General features: G+C 40.2%; 1 protein-coding gene across 4 annotated transcripts in view; it reads right to left on the bottom strand.

Moving 5' to 3' along the window:
• LOC105269119 (hemicentin-2) overlaps positions 1 to 23,202 on the bottom strand; it is a 47,803-nt gene that overhangs the window by 5,715 nt on the left and 18,886 nt on the right. For all 4 annotated transcript variants that reach the window (XM_011309125.1, XM_011309126.1, XM_011309127.1 and 1 more), the window contains 8 exons: positions 12,046 to 12,175; positions 11,116 to 11,324; positions 10,649 to 10,966; positions 8,226 to 8,377; positions 6,336 to 6,611; positions 5,659 to 5,818; positions 3,292 to 3,626; positions 2,135 to 2,501 (listed from right to left, as the gene is read on the bottom strand). In XM_011309125.1, the coding sequence (XP_011307427.1) occupies positions 2,135 to 2,501; positions 3,292 to 3,626; positions 5,659 to 5,818; positions 6,336 to 6,611; positions 8,226 to 8,377; positions 10,649 to 10,966; positions 11,116 to 11,324; positions 12,046 to 12,175 (1,947 nt within the window). The remainder of the gene's footprint in view (positions 1 to 2,134; positions 2,502 to 3,291; positions 3,627 to 5,658; positions 5,819 to 6,335; positions 6,612 to 8,225; positions 8,378 to 10,648; positions 10,967 to 11,115; positions 11,325 to 12,045; positions 12,176 to 23,202) is intronic.

Here is a 23,202-nt window from a genome sequence, read left to right as displayed (position 1 = left end):
GTGGACATTTCGGTCACCAGAATCAATATTTGCCCTTCACAATTTCGCTGGAGCGATGGAATCGGAGACCGAGTGCAGCGCAAAAAAATGTGAGAATAAAAAAAAATAAGAGACGAGTGATTTTTGACTGACGTATCACGCAGACGCGTGTTGAGACCTTGTGACAGGTGTTGGAATGGAAAGCGATGCTCCAATGTCACTTGAACAAACCAGCAGAAGGGAAAAGCAGAGATGAAGTATTGCGTTGGAAATCACACCAGAAAACAGAATTAACCCCAGTGTTGACCCAAGTACCGTATGTTACCAATGAGTTTTCATTATATAGTCGGGGGAGTGCATTATAGGCGCAGTGGGAAGGGGTGGGTTCTTGTACTGGTGTTGCAATGTATTTTAGCCTGTGTTTGTGTTGAGCAAAACGGTAAGGACCGGTTGGATACAAACGAGTTTAGGATACCGTGGGTCGACCCTTGTGTCGCGAACATTGTGTACCTGTCGACCGAGGTACATCATGAGATCAATTTTCCCACTCCTGAAGGGTTACAATTTCACCAATCAATTCTCCTCTGTCATCACGTCTGATCGTATTATTTTTTTATTCCATTTTTTTTTAACGTACTACCCCATGATACTCACGAGAATACATTTTCGCCTGTCGTTCATTCGTAAATTAAAACTCCTGTCGTCTACGTATGGAGGAGGAAACGCACAGTTCAGCATTCGCTGATCTCAGCATCACTGACTATAAATATTGTTCGATTCATGTGCAATGGGATTTTTCAGATTGTACGATTGGTTGCTCGAGGCGAAGCCTAGGGCCGACTGTTTTACACGCCTGAATAACCTGTCACACTTATTTTGAAATATACCAATAAAAATGAATTACGATTTTTACTTTAGGAGGAGTAAATACCAAACAAATTCATATCGAATAATTATTTCTTTGAACGAGAGATTGAGATTTAAATATTCAATTCGATTCGTTCATTCACTATTATTTGTCGGATATATTTTTGTTCAAGTTTATGACTTTGATGAGTTTGTAGAGTGTGGTAAATTCAATTTTTCAAGATTTATTATACATAAAAAAAAGGAAAATCATGCAAGGGAGTGCACGCACTGTCTGACTTATGAAAAACTTCATGCTATACATTATTTTTTAACACATAACAATGAAGATTAACTGGAGGGTATGAAAAATAACGAGCTCTTTGTAATTCACTCTGTTGTATACAAATTGGTATGTCTACGGATGTTTGATGATCGAAGATAACCTGTTTTGTTAATTGCAAGGTCCGCAGAGCACGATACCTGCGGTTCGGTACAGTGCTGGGTCCAGCAGTAACAGTTTGGAAATTGGGGAGAAGGGGGTGATGAGCGGAAGAGAGACAGATTTTAGCTCGTCCGACCCTATTGCAATTCGGGGTAGTTTGGTTGTGGGTTGAAGGAAGAAGGGGAATGGTTGGAGTGAGGGGGAGGGAAAGGGTGAGTATGGTTAACCCACTAATTGCAATACTGACGCGACCATTACGACTATTTGTGTAATAGCGATTATATCTGGGGGAGGCCAGGCGTTACGGTTCGTTACGCTTTCACGGTATCTTCAATGCTGTGGCATTCAATAGACTTCAATTTATAACATCCCTGTGATATTCAATGGGATTTTTATTCACATCCAAGTCGAAATTTTAGAATGAGATTAAATAATCCACCGAAGCTTCGCGAATAAAAATAGATTATGTACCACCAGGGGTATAAAAAAAATTCAAATTAGAAAAGCTCATTATCCACTTGATATTTTACAACCGGCTGCCTCCATTATCACAGGGACAACCATTTTTCACGGCTCATCATTTACAGAGGGGAGTCTAATTGACAACGAGAATGAACGAGTTTTTGAAAAACTCCGCAGCAATCATCGACATCAATTTTTCATTTTCCACTTGGTATCTAGCACTAGTGCTACATCAATTCGTTGGCTCTCGAACGCCATTTTTGTCGTTTTAAATCACGTCGAGGTAAAATAACGGGCTCGCAACACACCTCGTTGAAAAGTGGTGTAACAGAGTGACGTAAAAATTCATAGTTTAACAAATTTAATAGAGCTAACAAAAAAAAAACATATAGATAAACATACCAGTGGTGTACATGGCGACACCCTTCAGAGTGACAGGCTCGAGTATCGTCGGTTCACTTCTACCCTTGCTATTAACTGCATATAGAAACAATCGATAACTTCTGCCAGCGGTGAGGCCAGCGACCTCAAAGACGGGTCCATTCGGTCCAGCTGGCACTGTTCTATTTAAAAGTATCTCTCCATCGTCCTCTTCACCAACAACTTCAAGCTGATAACTCTGGGTGGGTAGACCACCCTGATAATCCTCCAAACAGTGAACAGTTAACCCTGACCCTGATTTACCAATGTAATCATCAATCTCGATTGTATTCGACATTTCAGCTGCTGTGCAATTGTGCAATGCATGGGGTCTACCGGCTGATATTACCTGCAAAATGAGGGAGTAATCCGCTATTGCAGCCAAATTAACTCTTGTAATGCTCACTAACTATTCATTTAATCAGTCTCCATGGAACTATTGTTGAGTAATTACTCAATTACAGGCGTTTAGGATGATTTGCCGTAATCTCATGATGAATTCCGACGGTTCATGCATCGAGAAAAAATCCATGTGCCACAGATGGTGGGGAAAAAAGGAGAACGTAAAGGGAAACTTGACGGAGATAACCACAAGTTATATTTGGAAATCATGCTGGCATAAGCACATCGTTACAAGTCACTTAATCGAGCGGTTAAATATTCCAGTAAAAAATAACAGTGCAATAACAGTCTAATTACCGTCGGAATCCTCACCAATTCTCCACGTAATTACTTCAACTGAGATTATTGCTGAATAATTACACGTACCACCAAGGTTAAGGGCCATTTGAGATAATCGTTTAATGAATTCTGATGGTTAATGCGTTATGAAAATATCAATGCTCAAGAGTTGGGAAAAATGGCACAAAAAAATACAGATGAGCGTTTAAGACGAGTATCTCGACCACGAAAAAGGGAAAATATATTTTCTGTAGAGGGATAAGTAGCTCTTGCCATCCGCAATGCAAGTTGCGAGAGGTAGTGAAGTAAAAAGGGTAGAAAAACCGAGCGGAGAAAAATCGTGCTGGGATGGAGAAGGTGGTGAGGAAGCGAAAAAAAGAATGAGGGTGAAAGAGAAAAACGTACAGGTAACATGTAAAGATGGAAAAGCAGAGAGAAAGTGGCGGGAATAAACTTGCCTGGAAAAGACAGGGCGTGAGTTGTCTGCCCAGCTCGTTGGTTGCTCGGCAGGCCAATGTTCCGTAGTCTTTATCCGTCGATGGTGTATAGTTGAGCTTTGGCCCATGATACTGCTGATATTCCCTCAAACTTTCACCTGGACTCTGGCTATTTGGCGCACCAGATGCGTGAGTGCGGGGATGCGGTAGATCAACAAGTTCACCGGAATTATTGAAGGTCCATTGGAATGTCAGGGGCTCTGGGTGACTCTCCACAGCGCATATCAAGGATATTGTCTCCTGTTTCAGTGCACCAACTATAACTTCACTTTTTCCTTCTTTGCATACTGGAACGTCTGAGGAAAAAGCAATCCATCCTCATTCAAGGGAAATTGATGCAGTGGACATTTGTCGCTCCTCGATTTATCCTCGATAAATTTTTCAATATTAATATAATCGATATATCGAAATAACAGATCACGAATGCACAGAAATTATCGAGTGAAGACTTGAGGTTGGGAATAGATGCCAACAGAGTTATCCATCCCCGATAAAAATATCCGACTGAATCTTACCGAATTTACTCGACATCCCGTCTATACTCGCCTAGTTAAATTATTCACGAGACAATCACAAATTACTGATATCCCCTTTTTGGGAAGAGTGAGATAGAAATATATAAAAAATATATGTAAAACTTTCTTGTGAAGTATACACGCGTTGCATTGGAGTTAATGTTCATTCACATATCGTAATGAATTCATTCTTCAACGCGACTATTCCCGCCGACCTTTTAAAGAACCCCGTGAGAATAATCTCAAAATCTAGAAGACAAGCCCCGATCACCATAAAACACTATCCAAAGAGGAACACATGTCGACCAGAGTTCCCATCCATATTCCGTTTTCTCGAACGATCGAATATTCAGTGGCAAGTATCGATTGAGCATTCCAGAATATTTTAATAAAATATACCGCCCCGGTAAAAGAGATTTACAAGTTACACTGGAATACAAACTATCAACCCAAGCCGTCTACATAACATATCCACACATATATTTTTAGATGCCCAGAAGACCAGTCAACTCCATACCAAAACCAGTCCCAAGTGCTCGTGACAGTTTACGAGGTTTCTCGAGTGGTCCCGTATTAAGGATCTGCTGAGGCAAACGCAAACACATGTGCCCCATTAGATAACCCCTCGTCCCCCTTCCTCCCCCCCCCTCGGAAAAATCCTAAATAAACACAAAGAACATAATGACCCGAAGCGCTCATGAAAATGAAAAAAATCCCTCCCTCCAGGCTGACGAATCATCCGACCCATCCGCTCGAACCGAAATTCCATTTCGTACGTTTGATATTCAAAATCAGATACGAATATTCACCCAGTACCATCACTTCCAACACCCCCAGCACCCCCAACACTCCCAATCACAGTAACTCCCCAAAATCCTCACCCCCTCACACAAGTTACTTGATTTACGGCTAAAATCATAGAATCGTACAATCGACGCTCGATAACCCATTTCCATTGATACCCACCACGATTTTGTTATCGATCGTTCGATCCGATTGCCTCCACATCTCATTGTCCCCCCAAAAACTCCCCCCAACTCTCGCGTATTAAAAAAAAAATCACCCTGAAAACTGATTCCTCTGCAAAACACGTGAAATTTAGTGTCAGACCTATAACCAAGTCGTGGTCGTACAAACTATTGGGACAGATATGAGACCGAATCTATGTCTTCTCGGCGCCGTCTCTCTGGGATATCCAATCTCTCTCTTGTGCCCCCCTTTGTCCCCTTTTCCTCTAGCCGAAACCCCAGGGCTTAGCACATTGCCGAGACCGGCGCGTTCACCCACACATGAATATTCAGTTTGCGCTTTACATACATTGAATATGCATCGCCAGTCCTTCCTTCCCTCTTAGGTCATTTACAAGATGCAGATATGCCCCGACTGCCATATATACCTGTCCCTCTCCCACTAGCCTTTTCCCTTTTCCTCCCACCCCAACCGATGCCCCACTCCTTCATCCTTACTATCATTCTAATAGAATAACCCACCCCAGTTCTCATGGTTTTCGCACGTTTCCATTCTCCACCAACTCTCTCACTTCCACCGTTAGCTCCCCTTTCCAACGCCTCTCCCTTTCATTTCTTTTCTCTCACTTCCCTTTATGCATTAACCGTGCTCATCGACCCTGACCTTAACTATCGGGGTGTGGCACTCGGGCAATCCGTTTTTCCTTCGGTTTTTGTTTGGGAAAAATCGATTAAGTAATTATCGGGGCCAATGGGGCTTGACTGATCAGTGAGGGACTCACCATTGGTAAAAACCGAGGGTGGCTTGTTATTCAAATGTTTGGGAGTTGATTAAACAAACTTACACATCACTTCCAGTTTAACTGTATTGCCGGCTGTTTTTCCTTCGCTGTTGGCCGCAAGGCATTTGTAATCACCAGCTGCTCCTCGAGTTATACCCTGGAGAACCAGCGAGTGATCACTCAGGAGTATTCCTGCGGTTGCGTTGTTCTTCAATTCTTTGTCCTGGTTAGGGGAAAAAATCGGATAAAATAGAAGGGGCTCATTAACATTTGGGTTAATATAACGAATAGTTCAAGAGTTCAATCAATTATTCAAGATCTTTAACTGGATTTTATTTGGAAATATTGAATTTATCATGCAGCAATTTGTTCTCGTGATGCATTTTTATAAAAGTGAAATGTAATAGATTTAGAGGAGTACGGTGTAAAGTAGCGAGTAGAGCGAAATGTAATGTCTAGCTTGTTCCATTCGTCCAGCTCACTGGATTCGAAAAGACAGAGCAAACTAGGCATTGCACTTGGTCTCACATTTCACTTTATTCCGTTCTTCACGAATTCTGTCTGCGGTGGCTCTGAGTAACCCAGTGTAAAAATATTCCATCGAAATACATCGGAATGAAATAAAATTTCTCAATTATTTTATTCATCTACTGCGTAAAACATTCCACAGTTTTTTTTATTATAATTTTATTATTTATTATTTGGCGTACTCTGCCGTGCGAATGTAATAATGTACTCACGTCCTTGAACCACGCCAGTTTATAAACCCTCGGATTAGCCTTAACAATGCATTCAAAATAAACGTCATCGCCTTCCTTGATACCATTTGGATTCAGTGTAACACCCATTCTGAGGCTGACCACCGGCTGATGCTGCACGTCTAGTCTCCATTTATCCTCCACAATACTGTCGGGAATCGATGGATTCTCAGCACGGCAAGTCAGGTACTTGCCGTCGTCCTCGATGCTTGGCACGAATTCGAGGATGCTGATGCTCTGATTGTTCTCCGGTTGATACTGGTTACGTGAGGATAGAAAACGAATGAGCCAACTGATTCGTATTGATGGCAAGTTGAGGATAAAGAGAATAGAGGAGAAAAAAGAATGAGAAAATTGTCTAAATACCAGGTGAAATTGACAATTTGGGATAATTGGTTTTTAGACTCGGAGAGTCCTGATTGAGTTGTCCATGGGTATTTTTTTTTTCAGTATTAATTCTGTACGAATTCAGGACTAATTCGCGATGGGTTTTGAGGGTATGTCGACGGGGTGTCTGCAGAAAGTGTCGGAGATCATGCCTCTGACTTGAAATTATACAAGGTTTATGACTTCCATTAACGAGACCCTAGTATTTTCTCACTGTTGAGTATATGAAACGAGCCAGCCAATTACCAAGCCTTTCATATGGACGAAATATGAAAATTTGTCGTGGGTGAAAAGCCTCCGGTGGAGTACAAGTTCTATGTCTACATTGCCAAACTCCCCTGTCTACCTTTGACAAGGATTAGTGGAGTCGGCACTCTCTCCTCATCCTCTCTTGCGAGAGCCAGCAAGAGTCGTCTGCAATACCTTGGGCTCGAGTAAACCTCCACAACACTGGGATTCAACGTTGACAGAGTAAAAAGGAGCCTTCAGTTTCGAGAAGCTAGAGAAACATGGAAGGATGAGTGGAAACGTGATACTCGGGGTAAATGGGAAAAGTAAGCGGACCTTTGGGTTGAAAAGTTTGTCGGTGGGGATGGAGTGAACGACGTGAAGAAAACGACGAAATGTCGGGAGAGATTTGCGAGATTGTTGAGAAAAGTTGTTCGTGTTAGCCTCTGGCTTTTCTGGTGAAATTAGAGGATCAGATAAGTGCTTATGGTGAGTGCGAAGGTGTCATTTTGAATAGAACAATGTGGAATTGTTATACGGCAAACAGTGATGGTTATTGAAAGAGAATTCATTCGATGATTCAATCAACAATTTATCCATTCGTTTCGGTTTATTGTTGTTTGAGCTCTGTCCAGCCTGTCTCCATGCATCACACCATGATGCACGATGAGAGGGGAAACCCGACGTATCCGTATCAGAAAGGAGAAATTAAATTGACACGTTGATGCAGTCGATTCTGCTAGCGACGGAGAATTCAGTTCGTCATTCTTTTGCTGGGAAATGCTTGATTGATTACGACGGTGAATATCGACAGAAATCAAAGCATAAAAGAAAAATCAATGGTAAAGGATAAAAAAATAACAAACAAATGGGACTGAACAAAGGAGTACGTGGGGGAAGAGGGGAATGACGATGTGAGAGTGAGTCTGAGAGTCAGAGAGTGTTTGACGAGAAACCATCTACTCCACAGGCGGGTTTACTGGCCAAGTGCATTAGTGGGATAAAGTCGATCTCTTCCACCGACACGTTGGACGGGTTGTGCAGTTCTCGTGGCTTTTCCGACCCCACCAACTCAACGCGGATTATCATCACCCACTGCGCATCAACGTGGGTAGGATAGTGAAAGAGAAGGGTGAAAATAAAAATAAAAAAAAATACGAAACCTTTCAGTCTGATAACATCGACTCGAGTAAAAGGGTGGCGCGGGGAAGATGTAAGTGATGGAGTCTACCCTCCTTGGTTATATTTTTCACTCACGTTTTGAATAATTTCCGTTATTTTCTTGCTGTCCTTCCACCAGCTCATCACAGCCGGGGGCTTTGAACCCCATGATCTGCATTCAACAGCGTATGTCTTGCCCGATGATACCTTAGCCTCTTTTGTGATGATCTTCACTAGCAACGGTTTCACTGGAAATTAAATACAGCTTTACTGTTATCATTGCAGTCATTAGATTGTTTTCGTTATTTGATCATTGTCTGCGATGGATGCACGATAATCGGTGACGTTGGATCAGAAAGAACGGGGAAACCCCGTGGTACCAGTAAAATATCCGAAATTAGACGGGTGGGACGAAAGTTTCCTGGCACCTCTCACAGCACGACAGAGAGATAAATCTTAATTATTTAATTTCAGGTCTTACTTCGTGGGGTGAAGACGACGGAGAGCGGGTAATGGTTGAAAAGAGGCCAACGTGTGTTTCGTGTTTCCATAATTACAACAATTAGTGTATTTCCTGGGTGAAGTACTTTCGACGGAGGAGATATCTGAATACACGGGCTTTACGATAATTAAGCTTGGAAAGGAGGGGTAAATCATTATGAGGCAAATATTTCTCTTATCACGGTGCCCCTCCTCGTGATAATGGCAATGTCTGGGTGGCAAATATACTCCACTATTATTTCGTACTTGGGCAAACATCCAGCCATGCGTTTAACCTGCGTGCCACGCATTTCATGCTCACTGTTATTAACAAATGTAAAGGAGTGGTAATATCGTGGTGGGCTTGTTTCAACATTTAGTGGTAAACGTACCATTAAAAACAACATGGGTGCATTTCGACGGTTTAAAGTTGCACTGTTGTTTTCTCGTGAGGATTCAGCGCTCGGTCGATTTCGATTTTATTTTTTCACGAAAACATTTTAATATATTCGGAAAACCAAATTTACAATTATTTAATCATTTATTTTCTCTCACAATTAATAATTTATTTAATTGTAAGAGATAGAAAATATTCAGATCATCCTAGTGATTAACCGATGACAAACGTAAATCTTCTGTTAAGCAATTTTATCTCTCCATCAACCGCCCGGACTAATCCAAAATTTTCCACGGATATCCAACTTGAAGATAAAATCATCAGATAAATCCTACACTAATGTGCCATTAATCCGTCATCATTAATGCCTCGCCCTATCTTTTTATTATACAAATCAAGATAACTGTTTTCTCACCCCTCCTGCGAAAAGCTGCACGCCTACAAATAGCCCTCAGGGGAATTGAGATTCGCGTGAGTGAAAAGCCACCAGAAATTCACCTGTCCCTCGTAACAATGCACGTGCATTTTACCGAGGGGTGAAAATATTTTCTAGCTTTGCTTTAAATACCGTCACGTGCCCTCGGGTTTGTCACAAGATTCGACAATTCGGTCTTCTTAAAATCCCAGTGGAATTCTTAAGTGCCACTGACACTCGGATTATTTTTTTTTGTAAGGCTATGGGGTGAATTGTTCGGGGGATTTCCTGTCGCTGTGATACCAAGTGGTGCACACATGAAAATCAAATTGAAGGGGTGGGGATAAGAGAATGGTACCGACACGCAATTCACTGATCCGTCTTACAAGAGGCGTTACTGTTATCTCTTGCGGCAAATCTACCATGGGACTAACAGGTTCAACACGTGATACGCCTCTTGTCCTGTCGCTTTTGTTGTCTACTCACTGGTAACGTACACTCAATGCACAATTTGACGCATACGGTATTGCAATTTTAATGGGTCGATTGTCGAGGATGAAGAAGTTTTTGTTATTATGCATTGAATGGATTTTCTTCGATGGTTTTACAACAGCCAAGTCACGTAATTTACTGAGAAAAAAAATCTAGCTTACGTCCGACAATAAGATATTCACAGATATCTTACAGAGTTGAATGCCTCGGGGGCAAGTTCAAAACCCGGAATGTCGGGCAAATATAAAATTGACTGGTAGATTAAAACTCAAACATTTGAACACTGCGACTTGAATATTTCGAATGACTGATTACTACGGGCTGGCTAGTACAGCCAATTATCTAGTCTTTAACAGACAATTTGTCTTCCCATTCTTCTACTAATTCTGAGTCTCTCCCAATTCTCAGTCCACGCACGTAACAACGCGGAATATAATCATAATTACAATAAAATGACAAGAAACATCCGCTGATGTTGATGAATGGGTTTAAAAAGACCTAGACCTTTTAAAATCTCGGGAGACTAATAGAACGTGTGTACCAAATTTATAAATTCCTGAATAAAATACAATAAAGTAAAAGTAAAAATAAAATTGTGATCCCCATCATTTCTAGATATGTTTCAACGGGTAGTTTGAATGGCGTGTTTTTTTTTTTCGTTGGAACAACTTTGTGGCGATGAATGGAAAAATAATAATGAGGGTAAAATGACGGAGTCATTGTTTTTGTACTCACTGTTAACATCGAGGATCACGAGCTTGGTGAGAGGTGGCACGAGATTGGTGTTGTTGGCCTGGCACACAAGCCTAGTTTTAATATGCTGTCGTCCAATGTTAGGATAATAGAGGAAATTCGTTGTAATGCCAGTGGTACTGTTGTACTCGTACGACAGATCATAAACATTATTTTCGTAGTACCAGGTTAATCGAGGTGGAGGTCGGCCACCTCGAACTTCACAGATGAGTGTCACATCACTTCCTTCGTTGTACGTTTCCTCCATGTGAGATATATTGCCAGAAGACTGATCCCGGATTATCGGTTTTTCCGGTGGAACTGGACATCAAGAAATTTGAACAATTATCGAGCCTGAGTTTAATGAAGCAATCAAATTGAATGAGGGAAAAAGTTTTCTCGAATAAAAAAATTACCCCAACATGAATTAAAAGTCGATTTATCATGTCGGTATTTATCAATTTACGTACCTATGACGACGAGATTAACGTGATGCATGGCAGTGGGTGAATTGCTGTAATCTACTCGACATCGATACAATCCAGCATCAGCAGTCTCAAGTTTATCAATGCTGAGGTGAGCCGGATGTGTGGCAGTCATGAAGTATGCCCTTTGGCCGAGAACCCGGGGCGATGACCATAATTCAGCATTGTTGAACTGCTTATGGCGTACATCGAATCTGTGGGTGAGATTGAGCGGTTGAGGTCAATGCTGTCGATATAGATTGGCTTCTCCATCGATTCTCCCTCTTGGAATCCAATGGACCAAGACAAAGTGATATATAAACACCATCAAAGAATCAATCCACATCGCAAGGGGTCGGGAGACCCTCTCGCATTTCGAGTCTTCGATCGTGTTTTAATGCCCGTGAAATTTATATTAAGTATCGCAAAGTGTCACACAAGTCCGAGTTTAGAGAACTCTGTTTCGCCTCTTGCTTTTACCTCTCGCTGAAAGTTAAATTGCTTCGCGCGACTGTGACACGATGGTGTAGATTGCACGACAACTACTCCTCGTGACGTGGTAGTGCCAAAACTGCCAAAGCAACTTGTGCTTTCAAATTTTCCACTCCCTCAGGATTTCAATAATTCACCGCTATTATAATTGAATCTTTCTTCATGCACAGGGAGAGAAACTTTTTTGGTGTTGGAAAATAAAAACAATTTATGTACTGCTTTTCATGATTTCTCGTTTGGCTATTGATACTGCGTACTCCATCCGACATCGAAATTATTTTATTATCATTCGATCTCACGATTACGTAAGTCACCAGGTAGTACGTTTCTTCCATCACAACGAAATTCAAGTTTTCACGATGAGCAAGCAATAAAATATTTTACAACTCATAGAACAACTCCAGAAATATGGATCAGCGAGAGAAAGAATGATTTTCAACTTACGTGTAAATGGGTGGACCACCCTCGCCCTTAAACCAGAGTACCATGTCAACTCGATCGTTTCTTCTCGTCAGAATGTCGCACGGTAGCTGCACTTTATGTCCAGCCACGCCATAAACATCAGCGATAGGCACTGAAACACAGTAAATAAAGAGAGCATGAGTATTTTTACAAGAGAGAGAGTAGTTAGCGACTATTAAATTGTTCAAAGGTAAGAGCTATGAAAAATAGAGAGAGGGAGATAGGTCTCATAAGAGGTGGAAACCTCGAATGCGACTTCGGGGAAGGAACGAGAAAAACAGGAGAGAGAGCAGATGAACCAGTGAGAAATAGTCCCAGGTAGCTCGTAGCAAGCTCAAGTGAAGTCCCAGGATTGAAGCCAGAGTGCTTTCTCTGTAACTACCCTGGAGACCACAAAGTAGATGGTGTAATAGCCTTTGCGCATGGTAAACGGGCGGGAGGGGTTTTCATGTCGTAGTGCCAGTCTACCTGATCGGATTAACATGTAGATGGGGTTATCAAGATTTAACGAGATTCATCCACCGCCAACAATGTTGGCCATCCTCTTGTATCACATTTCTCGCTGTTTCCATGGATCTGTTCTGTCTATTCATCTCTTACGGATGCTACCCATACGCCTGATGTAGCGGATGATGGGGTGATGCTGATAAGATACCGCGACTTATTAGGATTTGGTGGATCATGATTTTCATTATCGTGATTAATCACATGCACTTTCAAAAAATTGAAAAATTTTCATTGGTTGTAGTAGAGACAAATAAATTGGTTCTCATACTTTGAAAACATGGGGATTACTCAGAAGTTTGGTTGAACGCTAATAAATACATTCGTCACAGGCTATTTACCATCTTTTTCTTTTTTTGCTCGACACAATTTTCGTGGTTTATGGGATCTTCAAACTGTTACAACGTTTATGCGTTTTTTCCTCTTGGTTGAAGGGGCGGGTGGATATTCGAGGATTATATGGAAGTTATGAGAAGTTCGAAGAACGCTGGAGCATGGCCTGGTGTTTTCTCTGTACCTCAAGACACAAAACAATTTCATTTATCGTTGAGAAAAATAGAGGTTTAACTCTCGTGAACGAGGATAAGACCATAAACTTTGTTGTGAGAGGGGTTTTCGCGGGGAGGGAGGGGATTTTTGTAAAGAGTATGAAAATGAAAGGTTCTCAGATGTTGTCATATTGGGGAAGAACGAGACGCTCTAGATCCATCAGACTTCAATTTCCTTCGAAATATTCAAACTCCCATGTTTGTATTTACCCTATTTTGCATTCAACGGTGGGAATGAAATTTATGGTGAATTTTTTTTTATCGTCAATCGTGAGCAAAACTTTTATAAATCGAATCCTTTTTTCAGTATTCCTGAGGTAATAATACAGAATTGTACGTCGAGGACATTAAAAAATTTTAAATTGCCCCTTCGCCTTCGAATTATTCGCTAATGATTTATCTCTTGGGGAAAATTGTCGATTTAAGATATAATACGCAGCTTTTACTATTTTTGGTCGACTTGGAAAAAAAATTACCACAGAGAATAAAATATTATTATGCCACTCCCTGACAAATCTCAGGGATTTGTGGATAAATGATTAATTAATGAAAAAAAGATTCGCTTGTAATCCAATAAAATTTCGAGTGCTGGCACTGAAATTCTCCCCAAGCCAGTGCCTTTTTCCTGTGTTGCCATCATAATTTTTTAATGAACATCACAAATGACAAACAAACAGAATAAAAATGTGAAAAATCCAAATAAACGTAATTTATAAATCCATCTAAAAGAATTTCGAGGATATCTGTAAATATAATATGAAATTAATATACGAATATAAATTTTCAGTTGACTAAAAAAGAAATCGCACCGTCAATATTGTCTTTTCGCTCGCCATTGCTTTTTCATGGGCAAATGGAGGAGACATCAAAGCCCGAAAAATCACGAATACATTTCACGTACCGTGTGGCGAACAACATCCATTCAGAAAGAAAAATACATGAGTGCCATCTCTCCCACTTGTACCTCTATTTTCTTTGGATTTCATTCAATTTTTCAATTGAATTTTGTCAGTGGACTCTCCACCTGCTCTTCTCTGCATCTACCCCAATTAACCCCCGCCAAATATCAACGGGATATCAGATCCGTCAGTTAAAACTACACGTTTAAATATTTATCGCATCGTCAATTATTGGTGGACCCCAAGTGGTCTTGCTCCTGACGTTTTTCTTCTTTCTCATATAAAATTTCTTTTATTTTCTTTAAATCCAGTCCCGGCGCCATGCGACATGTCTCTCCTTTTGAACCCATTAATTATATGACGTCTTGCATCACAAGAATAAAATAAAGAAGAGAGGAGCGTTTAAATCAGATTGATGCTCCTTCCTCCAACTTCTGACGGCCATTAACACCAAACTGGCTATTAATTCTCCGCCCTGCAAGAACCAACCTCCTCAACAATATTTTTTATCATGATTATTCTTTTCACTTCCCTCATGCAAACAATATTTTGCATCTGTTATCCTCGCGACATTTTTATCTCTATTATCTCTAATTTATTTTCCATCTTGTCTCAGCCACATGCTGCATCCCCTCCACCCACCACTTTTGTTCAAACCCCCTGTCTTTTTTTATTCTGCTATTTTTTTTTCAAGTTTTTCGAAAGGTCACCCACGCCATGGAAGACTTAACGAGCAATTCAAGCCCACGCATGACGCCGTTACTTGCCGAGTACTTGAAGAAAAACTAAATTACGAAGGTAACGAACCCATTCAGCACTCGTTTCGATGTGTGATGGAGACAGAAAAGACTCGAGGAGTTGCCAGAAAAATGCATTCCAGGGGAATTCCAGGAGGGTAAATAGAATTTAGGAGAGACAAAGGAATGGAAAGGTTACGGGAATTCAATCTCTCCTTATTCCTTTTTGAGAGAGACTCAGAGTTCGCGGGGGAGAGGATTTAGTGGGTACGACTTAATTACTTAGAGTGAAGAGATTCTATTTTGGAGATGACAATAAAACTGCCAGAGATTATTTTCGCATTGATATTTCCATGCCAAAGTTCATTTCATAATGTCATCGCAGATATTCACGTCTAGGATATTTGAGACTTCAACCAGATATTAATTATTAAATTTGTTACAAGCATTCGGTTAAATCAAGTCAAGTGAAAATAATTGAAATGATAAAAAATCAGGCATTACTTGAACATCATCAACGAGAAAAGCAATTTCTCATCTCTTCTGAATATATTTATTGTTTTCGAATTGGCCACCCCATTAAACAGTGAGAAGATTACCTCAATAGGTATGTAAATCATTAAATCCCCCCCGAATGTTTTAAGGCACCGATGCATGGCGGCACAGCATAAAGAACGAGATCAGATTCCAAAGACGCTTGTTATTTATTTCACCTGTCGAGATCACCGATGGTTTCTCTCTCGAGGACCGGTTTATCCACCGGAAACATCACTGGTCTACCCATGTGGATATTGTATATTCCCCATGTATATATTCCCCATCTCCTGGAAGTCAGGTGCCACTCGAATGCCGCTTTAATGCTTCTGGCTTTAATTCTACCGTTGCCCTGATATACACCGAGATCACTCTCGGGAAATCTGGTGATCTCCGGAGATTGCTACTTAATTAACGTTATATACACATCGTACAAACCGCTTCACATTCAGGCCCTCCAGTCACCCAAAAAAAAAACACCACAAACGTTCCTCCCATAAAAAACTTATCGCAACAGAATTTCATTATTCCGAGAGTCTTTCGTTATTTCGAAAACGTTTCGTTATCTTGACTCTGATACTAATTATATCCACGAATCTGCCAATTCTCAATTAGCGAGAAATTCTTCAGCAAAGTCGCGTAGAAAAAGGAGTTCTTCTAATTAATGGAAAAAAATATTCGAAAATTGAGTCATTCGTTAATTATTTGATGAATGAATGAATGATTTGATGAATGAATCAACAATGAACCGGATTTTTATTTGTATTATCTCTACCAATTTTTTTTATTGGATCATCTCGATTTATTATTATTTCGCAACTTCGATTTGCAAAATTGATGAATTGGAGAATTTTTACGTCGCGGTTCTCTTTTGATTGTTTCAATCGGTATAATTACGAATATTAATTACAAGAATTTGGGAGGATGGAAAAAAATGAATTTTTTTCCTTTCACTTGGGCATAAAATACCGTGAAAATCTCATCACATAGATAACACCGTCGTATTGTTATTAATTCGTCGTTTTTGGCCGGTACTATTATTATGAGCGTGACATTTAATCTCCTGGCGTAGCGCATGTGAGTACCTCCTTTAATAAATAATCCCGGAATCACTTTACAATTTATTGTGTTATCGTTAAAGCCTGCCAGTCGACCTCCCCAGCCCCCTTGGCTCACCCTTTTTCTGCCATTTGTGCATCGATGAAACACAAAAAGCTCATTGGACGAACGCGTAATGGCCAGGCGCCTATAACAAACGACCAACGAACCATACCACTGCGAAAACCCTCACCCTCACCCTCACATCTCCACCCTCGCCCTCACTCCTCCAGAGCACAGGTTTATTTACGACCAGTCGCGTATTTACTTCCCGGTAATTGCCACAGCAATTACAACTCGATTTATTGTAATTACAACTTTTACTGGAGTTCAACTCTGAAAACACCCCACCAACCCCTTGTCCTCCTCACCTTTGGCACTGGGTCTGTCAGACTTTTTACTCCTGTGTCATATTACTAAAAAGCTATTACTGCTGATTAATCAAAATTACTTTACCAAAGTGTGAGTATGAAACTTGCTTCTTGGCAAATTCCTTACTCACGAGAAAAAAAAATGAGAAAGCCCTGGGCATAAGGAGTTTATCCGAAGTTTTGTGCAAAATTCTGGCAAATATAAATCTGATTTTTTTCATTGCTTTGAAAAATTCGGTTGACCATTTTTTTTTAATTCGTCCATCGAATTAAATCAGAATATAAATTAATTATGAACTTCGTTTCCATTCCAAAATCTATTTTTTTTTTCAGTAATTTTTATTGAATTAATTTTTGCATTAATCGTTCTATCATTAAAGAATTGTACGAAAGGGGCGAGGGAAAGGGGAAGAGCCCTCGATTCGCCTTTTACATGCGATTGATGTTCCTTGACACCCCGCGAGATGAATAAAGAATTAATAAAAACCCCGGCCTGTACAAATGGCTGAGGAAGGAGAAAAACGTCGAAGTGTATTCAATTAATTTGCATATTTGACTAATGGAGAGCGAACAAAAGTGAAATTGCCGCGCGGTGAATAAGAAAAAGGGGATGGCGAAGTGGTGCCTGGCGGCATTTTTTCAAGCGATTTATTTCGAATTTCTGTTGCGCTTTCCAAGCGATTGGTGTGAATTACAAGGAATGGAGATTTGTGGTGGTGCAGTAAAGCCGTGGGGCTAAATAATTTGTTGCGCCTTAATACATGACCTGTCCGAGTTACTTTCCGCGATGTCTGATTTATCACGTGATCATGTGTTCGTGGTGAATTTTTCCCGGTAATTGACAGTGGGATTTAGTTATTCATCGCCCCGGGGTGGATATTTTTTCTTCTCACCTTTGCGGATTTGATGAGGCTGTGATGAGAATGGAGGTATCAATTTCTGCTGCCTACAACGGGGGCACGAAATTGTTTGATGGGTCGAGAGAATGGCTGACCTTTCCCGAGGACTTGGGAGAGAAATAGTCAATCTGTTGAGAAATCTCTAAGTTACGCAAGTCCAACCGATTTTTAAAAAGATTTTCATCTCGATATCAAGACGTACAGGAATTTGCGAGATTGTTGAATTAAATATTTTTAAGAAAGCCGGAAATTTTATAAAAGGAGTGGGTGCATCTGGGTGGGTCGGAGGGGCGTGGATTTTCTTCCTAAAGATAACAGATGAGAGATGCCGGATTATTTATAAAATTTATTGTTAGTACGGTATAACAGCAGAGGAAATTCGATTTGTACTATTTCTGAGAACAGACTGGTCGGAGAGCGCTGTTAATACCCGGGAATCGAGGTCTTGTTAAATAATTTGATCGGTTATTATAAGTCAATCAGGATCTATGGATGGGAATGGAAGATTTGAGTGAACTTCCGTGACGAATGAGTGTGCATAATTCTTGATTGCCACTTGCTGCATGAAAGGGATCATAAATGATGGTTGGCAGTATAATGGGATCCGAAAGAACAGTTGTAACAAATTTAACCTTGAATACTAAGCGAAGGAGCTCGGAGCCTGTGACAGGTGCCATTTTCAGCGAAATATCAAATGGTTATTTTGTGATCTCAAATATATCTATCGAACTACCCGAAATAAATGACCCAAATTTAAAAAATTAATTTTTCGAAAATAGACAAATCGAATCACATGAATAAATCCCGGATTTTTCATGAGTCCATTTGAAAATTCACATTATTCGAACGAAAATAAAAATGGGACTAGAGGTAAACGCCGATTTAGCGATATGTAGATAAAAACTGTTACAGAGGCTGATCATGAGCTATCGATACGAACTACGTGTTCGATTAATTGAAATTAAAAAAACCACGGAATGCGCGTATTATATATAAAATATATAATAAAATCAAGTACGTGCTCTCAATACATGTTGATAATACAGATGATGAAAACAATTCATGATGTAACATCAACTGAATTGTTTTATCAGTGGGATACGATGCATCTCCTGAGCTTTAGGAAGTTTTTCTCTTCAGAATGGAGATATAAAAAAGATGACCATGAGGGGTTGCATAGCTGTTCTGCACTGGTGCTTGCACTCATAATTGGGGAGTCTCGCATGCCAGACGCGTGCCAGGTTCTTCCCAACCCCTTCATCATCCCCAAGTCCCGGATGGGCGCTAGTTCGTTGCTCATTTCCACCATTCCACGAAACGGCTGTTGACGCTCTAGGCGTTGCTCACCACTGTTTTCCCCAACGTAAGAGTGAAGGGAGAAAAAAAGAAAAGGGTAAGAAAGCAGTTGAAACCCCAGCCCTATTTTCCCTCCTAGAACGTGAGCGCGGTATATTCACCACCCGTGGCCACTTTCGAAACTCTGCACCATGTGCTTCATCCATCTCTTTTTATCTTCTTTAGCAGTATAACCCCATTTCCAGGGGGGTTATATCCCCCTTTTCTCACGATTCTGCGGCTGCAACTCGGTCCATTCCACTGATTCATTGATTTTCCTCTCTTTATCACTCGTGTTTGCATTTCCAACTGTTCGCCAAGTTTCGTCTTCAACCAAGTCGATTGAAAAACTTATTTATTACGTAACATAATAATTTATATCATAATCCTTTCGTTTGTGGTATTTTTTTTTGAATATTTTGAGTGATATTATTATTGAATAAAATTACGAGCGGTCATTCTCACGGTCAACGAAGAAATTTCGGCAATTTTGTTGGAGATATTTCGAAACAAACCGGAACAATTTCAGTGATGCACATTGCGTATTTATTGAGGTGCTAGGAGAAGGCCGCACATTCCGTCACTCCTGGGTTGCAAAGAGGATAACCGGAGAAGAGGTCGGGTGGAGAATTTCATCCGTCGTCCAAGAGGGCATACTCTTTCATCCAACCCCTTGCCCCTGTTTTCTCGGTATTCCGACAAGTATATGCCACAAGTAATAACATCGTTGGTAGAAATACTAACGCTCCCCATTCCTCGGTACAACCCGCGGGCAACCAAGCGCACGCTCTACTTATCCAAGACGAAAGATTACGAGACAATTCGCTTCACCTCAGTATCTACCACATTCTATGTATCCCTTCCCCTTTATTCCCTTTTATTTCCTTTTATTTCCTTTTATTTCCTTTTATTTCCTTTTATTTCCCTTTATTTCGGCTCGTGTAATTTACCTGATATGTAGATCCACTGGTATATTTACAGTCTGATATTAAATTATGGATACCGAGGGTGGAGCTACTCAATTTTTTACCCGACCCCATGTTCCTGGGCGATAAATAATTTTTTTTTCTCGGGTAATTATCAATATAAAGCCTGGCCTGATTTCAAGGAGTTTCAGATAATTTTATCGTTATTCGGTGGAATTACATAGTTACACGAGTAAAAAAATCAATTGCGCACGTGTAACTCGTACTGGCGAATTATTTATCAACATTTTTTGAATTGTCTAAATGAATCACTCGTGCGAATGAATATTGAAGAACACCGAAAACCGATAAATTCCGAGCGGAAAATTTGGTAAATTTATCTAGCATATTCCCGGGTTCTTGCCAGTTAATAAAAAATTACACTCGACCTAAAATTTTGGCCTCCGATATTTATTTTATTCCTTCATCCTGTCGGATGTAAAAATAAACAAATGAATCCACGGGGCGCATTTCCCTCGGACATAGTTGAAGGAAAAAAAAAAGAATGGTCTCATATAAAAGGCAATAAAAAAAAAGGAAACCCAGTGCTCCAGTGAGGTTTACCGATGACAAAAAAAGGGAGTGAGGAGTGGAAGAGAGAATGAAAAAATATAAAATTGTTCAGAAGAGGAAAATATCGGAAATAAATGCGGGATACCACGACGCTCTCGGGTCGACCGGAAAATGTGCGCTCGCGTGCATGAAAACTACGTGAACACGCACACCACTGGCATTTTGTGGATAGAGATTGGTCTCCATCGCACTTTAAGCCCCCCCAGCTTAATGGCCCGATTTATAAGATATCGATTATACCGCCACCGTACACCAATTCAACTTTACGTTCAATCGAATTTACCCCCTCGATTTTGTCGTATGCCACGCGTCACCAAAAAACAATTCCGGATATGATGTTACATCGCTCTTTAAAGGTCCTTCCTTTCCACCTGGGGATGCAACCCCTCGGTGACTTTCACGTATTTCTTTGTGTCACTCACAGATTTCAAATGCTGTTTCACTCCACACCTTTGGTGATGGAGCTGAGCTCTTTGATGTATGAGGGAGATTTTTCCTCTTTTTCTTTTCGATGGGTGAAAAGAAAATTGGAGGTGATACGAATAATTTGAGGTGGGAATGTGGGGAGCATTTTTAGTCAATTGACTTGGGATTTTTTGGGTTGTGTGAGGGGGACTTAATCGGAAATAATCGGCATACCCACAATATTTAAATTTCCCTTGTTACTATGATGCATAAATAAATATAAAATTGTAAATTAATTGTTTTTGGAGGTTTATTCTGCCCCGCCTCTTCTAATTAATCTAAAATGTTTTATTGAAATGAAGATGCGATTTTTTGAACTCGATATAATCACGTGACAAGGATAGGGTGTCAGATTCTGAAACCATCGCAATTACAGTTTAATTATATTCATCACGATAATTACTATTTTTTAATTAAAAGTGCCTACGCTCACGCACTTGTCTTTATGCGCAGTTGATGGTCCTATTCTCGTCTCGTGATTTAAATTATACAGAGAGCTTACATCCCAATTAATTATCACGTGAGTACTCTATTCTGTTGATAAAACAACATTAAACAATATCTCGAGTCGTAAAATTAAATTTTAATAGAAGAGTGTCATCACCCGATGATTTCCTCGTCCATTATAATTCCATTAAGTTTTATTGTAAAAAAAATTAAGTCGACACAATTGTCGGTGTATGCATGTTTATGTTAATTTTAATTATCTCGGAAGTATTCAAAGAATTTTTATGAAGATTGAATAATTTTTAGTTGAACTTGTGATTTAACGATTTATTATCGCAGCATCGGTGGATCTAAACGCAATTTTCCTTTCTTATTTTCCAATCAATCACTGTCGATTGGTGGCTATGAAGTGAGTTATTAATTACAATAATTAATCCAATCATATTTCTCTCCTGATACATCGTCCCGACTATTAAAATGATTGGATTAAAACAGCTCATCACATCGCATTAATCTCAATAAAAATGAATTCATAATTACTATAAATTGATTAATGATTCAATGACATTAAAATTTTATTTAAAATCGATTCAATACGATTAGTTGAGGGAGAACTTCTCAAGATATTAGAAATACATAATTGACAGGAATTCCATATCTCATCTGTACATGCCATCGCTCCAATATCGAAATCCGATACTATGAATGTCTCAATCACTAAAAGGAATTCCGGTATCAAACAATTTCCCAATTTCCATCCAATTCAATTACAGGATTAATGGTTTTATAAAATATCATTGGAAATTGTTTACCTAATGTGTACCTGAACCAAAATGTACACGAGTACCGCTCGCGTTGGATACACCAAAGGGAGAAAGAATGAATGGAGTGGTTGAAGTTGGGTTCTGGAAATTGGAAACTAGTAATTTATGGGTGCAGTGGATGGTTAGAGAAGGTTTGGAGAAGAGGGGAAATGGCCGAGGGATTGAGTTATGCTGTATTCGCTTCGAGGGCTCTCTGTACGCGTTACTCGGGTAATTGCGTGTCGTACAAACTGAAGATTGCGCAACTAGTGAGCAAAAGGCCAGATACATTTTACCGTTTTCATATTTTTTTCATTACCGAGTGATTTGAGATCTCATTCGTCAATTATTTTTGAAGATAACTGATTATCGTTCACGTCACCTTTTCGGTGGGAGAAATTTCCAGTTTTTTTGCCTGAAATTTAAATTTCTTACTCGCCACCGGTGTACGCGGGCAAAAAAAAATTCCGAAAAATTGCGTGAATTTAACTTGCCGCGGATTGATGAATAAATTGAAGGCAACCGATAATAAACGTGTGTTGGCTCTTGAAATTCTCCCAACATGCGTAAAGTCTTCAGCCTAACGAGCCACGTCTGCACCGGGGTAAACGTTTTACCTTATTTACGATGTTAAACACAACACGGGGAAAACTCAACGTATTCCAAGAACACAGAGCAGAGAAAGAGGCCTCAGTGCGGGTCGTCATGTCGTAATTAAGGTCCCCGGGTGTCGAGCAAGTGGGCGGTAGGAGGAGGTGAACCATTTCTAAAGGATACGTTACGTTGGCTAATGCGTCCTGCGGCTGTACCCCAGGGAAAAATAACTTGGCTCACGTCGCTTCCAGTTTCCCCTTTTTTTAAACCCATCCCCAAACACCCCCCCGTCACCCTTTCCATCACACGTACTCACAGTGGCCCCCTATTTTACCACAACTTTTTCTCCACCACGAGAAAAATACAT

This window comes from Fopius arisanus, unplaced genomic scaffold (assembly GCF_000806365.1).
Source record: "Fopius arisanus strain USDA-PBARC FA_bdor unplaced genomic scaffold, ASM80636v1 scaffold00065, whole genome shotgun sequence".
NCBI lineage: Eukaryota > Metazoa > Arthropoda > Insecta > Hymenoptera > Braconidae > Fopius > Fopius arisanus.
The sequence above is the reverse complement of the archived record's forward strand: the minus strand, read 5'-3'. Positions and strand labels throughout refer to the sequence as shown.